We start from the raw sequence: 7,568 nt of genomic DNA, 5'->3' as shown, positions 1-7,568 counted from the left end.
GGCAGATCGAGGAAGTACACTGCTGAGGAGAGCAGCGGGCGGGCCAGGAGAGGTCTGCCATGCCATGTGGTCACCTCTGGGGCAGGCGGAAATTGAACTCTTGCAGAAGTGGCTTTAGCTTCTCAGTGCTGTGCTTTAACCTGCTGCGCCACCAGGGAGGGCCTCAGAAAAATTTTTTAAACTTGTTAATTAAATTAGCAAAGAGTCTTTCAATGTTCATATAATCTCTGTTCCAGTGTAAGTAGTAATAGATAATCCCAAACTGAAATAATCCAAAAGGATTGGGTCCAAAGCTCCGCAGATGGACTAGGAGAAGATATGTTTGGGGGAATGAAGAGATTAGGGATGTTGAGGACAAGAAGAGTGAGTGTCAATTTGCTCCCACCAGCATCATAGATATGAATGCATTTATTTTCTAAGACAGAGATGGAACATATATGGCTTAGAATATCGTTTAGCAAGAGGCAGATGTTTCATTGTATTTAATGGAGTAGGATGGAGAAAGTTTTATGTTCTGAGTACCAAAACATCTAGAGATGAAATTGTAATTGTCAAAAATAAGTCTTAGGGTTTATGGATGTTTATGAGGGGTAATAAGCACTAACTTACTGTTCAAGTAATGGTGCTGAAAATACTCCCTCTTGATGGCATGATCCCCAACTGACAGTTGAATTTTTATGAACCAGTTTCAAACACATATAGGTCAGCTACTGAGTTTGATTTGTCCTTATATGCAGGTCTGTATCAACATGGAGCAAATACTATAAGAATGAAGGCTGGAAGTCAATAAATCATTAAAGCACATACCTATATCATTTAAGCACACAAAACCCCTCAATTGAAATAATATTTTGGAATCTACTAAAATTTGGTAAGGAAAATGAGTTGAAAACCAGGGAATTTTACACCTTTCACACAACAGGCAGTCCACAACATTCAAATGCTCTTTTCTATCTTTCTAACACCCAGCAAACAGCTGATGTTAAGGGATGTTCTCTATATCTCAGTCTCTCTTCCTGGTTGTGTAGACAGTCCCTATTTCAACATTAAGAGCCTGGAAAATCCACTAAAGCCTCCAAAATTCGTTTATTCTGTGAGAAATGACAACAAACCTGTCCAGCCTGAGATTGTTGTACAACAAGTAATATACCAAGAGAACAACTCACTACTACTAGGTAGGTTTTACTGTGTCTGAGAGGGAATAATACATGTTGTTTAATGTCTATTGACTTTAATATACAAATAGTAAAATGAAAATGAGACTGTAACACACAAAGGAAAGATCTTTCTCTCCTTACCTGAAATACAGTATCTCACTTCAAAAGGAAATCAATCACTGTCTCTTTTCTGTCACACAGACAATTTTGATAAACTTAAATATTATTACATTTTAATGTTTCAAGAACTCAGAGAGAAAATATTACAGACACTGCAAAAGGATATTAATAAAGTATCATGCTCCATGTTGTCAATGTCATCTCTGTTTTTCATAGTGTTTTTGAGGATGTCCTTTTTGACCCTTCGCTTTCTCTGCCTCAGTTGCAAGGCTGTCTGCAATCAATGCTCTTGCCAGTCTCTCTCTTGCCATCTTCACTTTACTTTCCTGTGTCCTGATGATTTCCTCAGTTACCAGTTGTCTGCAGGGGAAATGTGGGATGCGCAGACCAGACCCTGAAATCACTCCTTCCAAATCTGAAGTCTGGCAGGAGTCCAGACTACCAGCAAGAACATCTGAAAAGGACTCACCTCTGCAAATAGGTGAAAGTTGTTGGAAGGTTTTGATAAGATCTAAAGTACTTAACTCTTCTCCTGTGCTGCTGTAGGCCTGCAGTCCTTGTAGTCGCTTCTGCCACCAGCACTGTTGGGGCTTGTCCAAGGTTTCTTCCCAGTGGTGATATCTGACCTCATTGTCAGGATGAGATGTGATATTAGTAACCGGTCTCTTGAATATGTAACTGGACATCCTCAAGGGGTTGGATATGCTTAAACCAGAATTTGTTTTGAAATGCTTTCCACAATTATGAGGCTTCCTCTGTGACGTCTTGACCATCCTCCTCCTTTTCCTTTAACCTATCAAATAAATTGTGAAATTGGATCAACAAGGAATGAAACCTACCTTCTGAGGACAACTGTCTAAGCTGTCTTGTGATTACACTCTCTATCCCTCTGGGCTTGGATCTGTACATCATCACATAGATTTGGGTCAAAAGCATTAAAGCTCAAGGACTAAACTTAAGACTCACCCCAGCTTATTTCTCCTGCTTTCTCATAATGTCCCCTTGTTATGTATATAATTTTGTTCACTTTTTGTGTTTGTCACTCTCATTGGCACAAGTCCTAGTACTCCCTCTTGTGACACATTGTTCCCAGTCTTTTCATAAATCCCAATTCCTACTATTCTACTCTCTTCTTTGTGTAATCACTTGGTTAACTTAGTGACCTCTTTGTTTGCATAGTTCCTTTGGGGTCTGAATCAGTAGTTCCTACTGCTCCTCTGTTGGTGACCTATTCTCTTACCCTATAAGTTTCTATCAACACAAGTGTTAATGATTAAAAACAAATAATTCAGAAAACAGGTTCACACATCATATTTCCGATTTTAAATATTGTGTTATTTGAATACTCACACGATAGATACCTCTTCTCAAGACCAGAAATTGTGCCAGATCATCACGGGCTCATTTTCTTTTCTTCCCTTCTATTCTAGTCAATCCTGGATTCCATGCCCTGTGATGTCAGCAATTCCTTTGGAACAATCTACAATTTAACACTGCTTTGTGAAAATTCAAATCCAAAAAGTCCCAGTGATCTTCTCCACTATAGCTACTGTACTCTTTCTCAGGATTTGTTTTTATTTATTTATGCATACAAGAACTGGCATGTAGGCCAGTGGTGAAGGATTGGGAGGAGAGGATTCCCCAGAGACAGAGGGAGAAGCAGAACAGACAGATTTACAGAGATAGATACAGAGGAGCAGTGGGGGCATAGGAGAGGTCTGCTGTGCCATGTTGATCACATCTCTGGTCAGGGATGGAATTCACACTGCAGCTGCTGGTGATAGCTTGATAGCATTGAGACTTTAACCTCTGAGCCACCACAGAGGCCCAACTACTGTGACATTATAATAACTGCTAAGGAAAGTGCACGCGGTGTCTGCATCAACTAGCAAGACTTATACAGTGCCTGACATTTAACTTCAAGTGCTGGCATATTTATTCTATTGACCCCTATTTATCTGATATTTCACGAATTGCTAACTACTAGATGAAACTTTGATGTATATAGTTGTGAAATTTACTAATATCTCTGATAAGCTTTTTTTTCCATCCAAATTTTCTCTAATTATTTTAAAAGAGATTCGTATTATCCTTTGGTGGTGATTTGGGCCTCCTCTCTTATTAGTAGCTAACTCCATGCTGCAGTACTCCTGTAGTGCCTCTGAATTGTCTAATTCTTTTTTTCCGCTGAAGCTTTCCTTTAACACTTGAATGTCTTTTAATGGCTCTTAATTTCATGCATCACTCAATTAAGATCTACTGAAATACACTGCTAAGAGGCACAGTGGGTGAGACAGGAGATGTCTGCCACACCATGTGGATCACTTCCCTGGCTAGGGATCAAACTCAGGCTACAGAGAACTGCATGTGCTGTGCTTTAACCCATCGCACCACCAGGGAGGGCCATGCAGACTTTATCTTAACTTGCATTTTGATTTTGCTCTTTGCCTTCCAGATTTGCCTGACTCCTTCTACCCTGTTCCTATGCATCCCCACCAGATGGTACCTTAGACTTGTAGCAAACTTTTAGACCTAGTGGCCTTGCTTTGGGCTAATCCTTTTTAGCTACATCTACCCACAAGGCATAGGTAACTTTGGTTGCTCCACTTGAAAATTATATTCCTTCTCTACCATCTATTGTATGCTAATTCTTTTAAAGTTCCTTTTTTACTGAAGTTCTTAGATGCTTAAGAGTGTATTTTGTCTTTATGGAGCAGATGGAAAAAACTATTTACAGTGCACTAACAAAAGCAGAAATAATATTATTTTTATGAGTTGAAATTTAACCTAGTTTTTTAGCTTTTGTAATATGCCTTCTTAACATATATTAAGGTTCCCTAATATAGAATACTTGATGCTACTTAGATGGTGCTCATCAAGCTATGAATAAAAACAAAGACCATACCAAATCTCTCTCTTTCACCTACACACACACAAATGAAGTAAATTAGTATAAATGAAATGGACATGAGAAAACATAAATACCATTATCATTATTACTGAGCTAGTAAGTCACATAGGAATCATACAGAAATCATAATATTGGATTAATTTACACCCATTAAGATGATTCTGATTTTATTATTGACATATGGGTTTTATCACCAATATATGGATGGTATTATGGTAGAATCTCTGAAATGTGCTTGCCACTGAACAACTTAGCCACCAAGATCCCACCAGTGTTGCTGACATAACACAAGACTCACTCTTTTTGATAATTTTCCCAACATACTACTCTGTGTCAATCCTCTTCTAGACCTGTAAAAGGTCATAGAAATATTTTCTCCAAGTCACATTTTCTATGTGCTCAAACACTCAATCCCAAACAATGAATCTTGGGGGTTGCTTCTGCAGTCCTTTATATTTCTTCACCCCAATTCTGGGGGTGAAATTTCTCCCTAGGGTTCAGATAAGGCCTATGGAATCTGGAATTAGGAAAAAGAATGGAGTTTGCTGGATTACAGGTTTCAAGAAGCACTGTTGATTTCTTGACAGAATTAAAGAAGGCAGGTATGAGTAGGTATGTTTCCTGTGATTTTACTTATAAATCTCTGTAACTTGGTGTGTGTAGGTGACACTTGCAATTCACTCAATAATGTCTTCATTAATTTAAACATGGTTTGTAGGTGTTTTCTACTTACAGCCATGCCCAACCTAAGGAGTTTATACATTGTGTCAGATTAAATTCCAAATTTCATTATAGATAGATAGATAGATGGATAGATAGATAGATGATAGATAGATATTGATAGATATTGATATATAGAGGCAGAGAGAGCAATTGTGATATGACTGATGACCCACATATTTTTCAAACATACCTGTAAGTTTGTCCATAACTTACAAAGTATGTATGCTTATAATTATTGCCAGTTGATAGTTGAAGAAACTGGGCCAGGCATACAAATTAACCCAAGGTCAAATATCTAGCAACTGGAAGTTGAATATAGGCTGTTAGGCTCCATAATCTATATTCATGCTATGATATTTATTTTCATTATTTGATGTCTTTGGACATTCCAAAAGATTTTTAAGAATTACTTTTTCTATTGCTATAAAAATATCTTTGAAACAATAATGGGGACTATGTTGAGTCTATACATGTTTTTGGGATAGTATAAATATTTTAACAATATGAATTTTCCCACCCATGGATACAAGTTACTTTCCATTTGTTTGTTTCTTCTATTTTATCAAAATCTTACCCTTTTTATGTCGCAGGTTAAATTTTGGAAAACACTTAATAAGGTACCTCCTTGGATTGGAAAAACATGGAAGCAGACCAAATGCCCAAAAGTAGATGACTGGATAAAAAAGATGTGGTACATATATACAATGGAATATTACTCAGTAACCAAAAAAGAGAAACACATGTCTTTTGCAGCAACTGGATGGAGCTGGAAAAGATCATGCTTAGTGAGATAAGCCAGAAAGAGAAAGAAAAATACCAAATGGTTTCACTCATAGCAGGAGTATAATGAACCAGGCGAGAAAATAACCAAAATAATGAACAACCATATACCAGAGACATTTTGTGGGGGTGGAGTGGGGAATGGGATCAAAAATGGGGGGGGAGGGAAATGCACAGGATTATGGTGATGGCACATGGGTGACTTGTAAAAATAAACTTTTGTAATAAAAAAAAAAGATACCTCCTTGGTAGAATACATTACTAAGTATTGTGTTTGTTTTGATGCTCTTGTGAATCCTGAACACTCAAGCTCAAACACTCAATCCCAAACATTGAATCTTGGGGATTGCTTCTGTAGTCCCTTATATTTCTTAACGGAGTCTCCACCCCAAATGCTATACTTGTTTTCATTTTTCCTGGGAATATCTATCCTCACCACACCCCCTCTAAGGTGTGCCACCTCTATCAGCCTTTGGCTTCAGCCACTGGTTACAAAACCACAAAACATGCCACAGATTTCTGGCACTAGGCCCAGAAACACCCTGAAGGCTGAGGTGGAGGCTGTGACTTGGCTGAAGAGGTATTTCCTATTGTTTCCTTTAGACTAACTATTCCTTTTCAGCAACAAAGATCTTTAGGGATTTAATAGCAATTACATTAGAAATGTAGATTACTTTAGGGAATATGATCATCTTACATTACTAAGTATTTTAACCTCTAACCATTCAAGCCTTTAAAAAACTTATTTATGATTTATATTTTTCCAAGAAATATTGTGTAGTTTTCAGCATCTGGCACCTAATAGGTAAAAAATATTTTTAAATACTTTATTTTACTTGATGTTTTTAAAAATGGAATTTTTTCTCAGGTGGATCACAAATATATTTATGTATAGAAATTGTTGTAAAAGGTTTTAATCTTAATATGTTGACAACACATCATTATTTAACTTTATGTCACATTTATGAACAATGTTTGGATTGTAGTAAACACTGAAAGATGTTTTCATATATATAAATTATAACATAAAAGGGTGTTTCTGCTTCTCATGATAGCACCTGGGAAAACATTTTAGCTACTACCTCATTACAAAAGTTGAAAGACTCAACTAAAATTCCTTCACAGTATATTCTATAAGTCATCCTGCCTTATGGCAATTCTGGGTTAGAATAACAACGTTGTTCTTTATAGACTCTTGCTAAGTTCTTGAGCTATTTTTTAAAAAAAGATTTATTTATTTATGCATACAGAACTGGGATACAGGCCAGAGGTGCAGGGGTGGTGAGAGGATCCTCCAGAGACAGAGTGAGGAGCAGAACAAGCAGACTGACAAAGTACACTGCTGAGAGGAGCAGTGGGCAGGTCAGGAGAAGTCTATCACACCACACAGTTACCTCCAGGTGGGAATTGAAGGGATGCTGATGTGGCTTTAGCTTTAACCTTTTGAACCACCAGGGAGGGCCGAGCTACATTTTTTTAGTGTTATAGTAGTTTGATCAATCCATTGATCCCTTTATAAAAAAGATTTTTTAAATTGCTCCACATACCAGATTCTTTTAGGATTTGGTATACCTCTGAACATCAGATATAATAAAACATCACACTATAAAATCTTATGACTTGCATTTTGTTATCTGTAAAAATGGGGTTAATATCTTCTTCATGATCAGTAGTAGCTAAAGATTTCTCACATTAACCCTAGGGAAAGAGACTGCTTTACTTGTTTACTAGCATATTCTTCAGGACATTATGGTTTGTACTGGGGGATCACTCTTTGTGATGGTTCAGGAATTCATAACTACTATACTTACAAATGGTGGAAGACTGAAGTCTTACATCATTGTCCTTCCTACATTTTCTTTGCTTAGTTATCAGAG

At 37.2% G+C, this 7,568-nt stretch overlaps 1 protein-coding gene across 1 annotated transcript; it reads right to left on the bottom strand.

The window, feature by feature from the left end:
• Positions 1 to 1,474: 1,474 nt before the first annotated feature.
• On the bottom strand, positions 1,475 to 2,050 carry MBD3L1 (methyl-CpG binding domain protein 3-like 1). Its single transcript, XM_004693682.1, has one exon. The coding sequence runs from the start codon at positions 2,048 to 2,050 to the stop codon at positions 1,475 to 1,477; it is 576 nt and encodes a 191-aa protein (XP_004693739.1).
• Positions 2,051 to 7,568: the final 5,518 nt, after the last annotated feature.

The sequence above is a fragment of the Condylura cristata genome, unplaced genomic scaffold, assembly GCF_000260355.1.
Source record: "Condylura cristata isolate star-nosed mole 26May11 unplaced genomic scaffold, ConCri1.0 scaffold00040, whole genome shotgun sequence".
NCBI classification, from domain to species: Eukaryota; Metazoa; Chordata; class Mammalia; order Eulipotyphla; family Talpidae; genus Condylura; species Condylura cristata.
The sequence above is the reverse complement of the archived record's forward strand: the minus strand, read 5'-3'. Positions and strand labels throughout refer to the sequence as shown.

What these genes read in the sequence shown, in the direction of transcription:
- MBD3L1 (XM_004693682.1), bottom strand. Translation starts at nt 2,050, where the DNA reads ATGGTCAAGACGTCACAGAGGAAGCCTCATAATTGTGGAAAGCATTTC.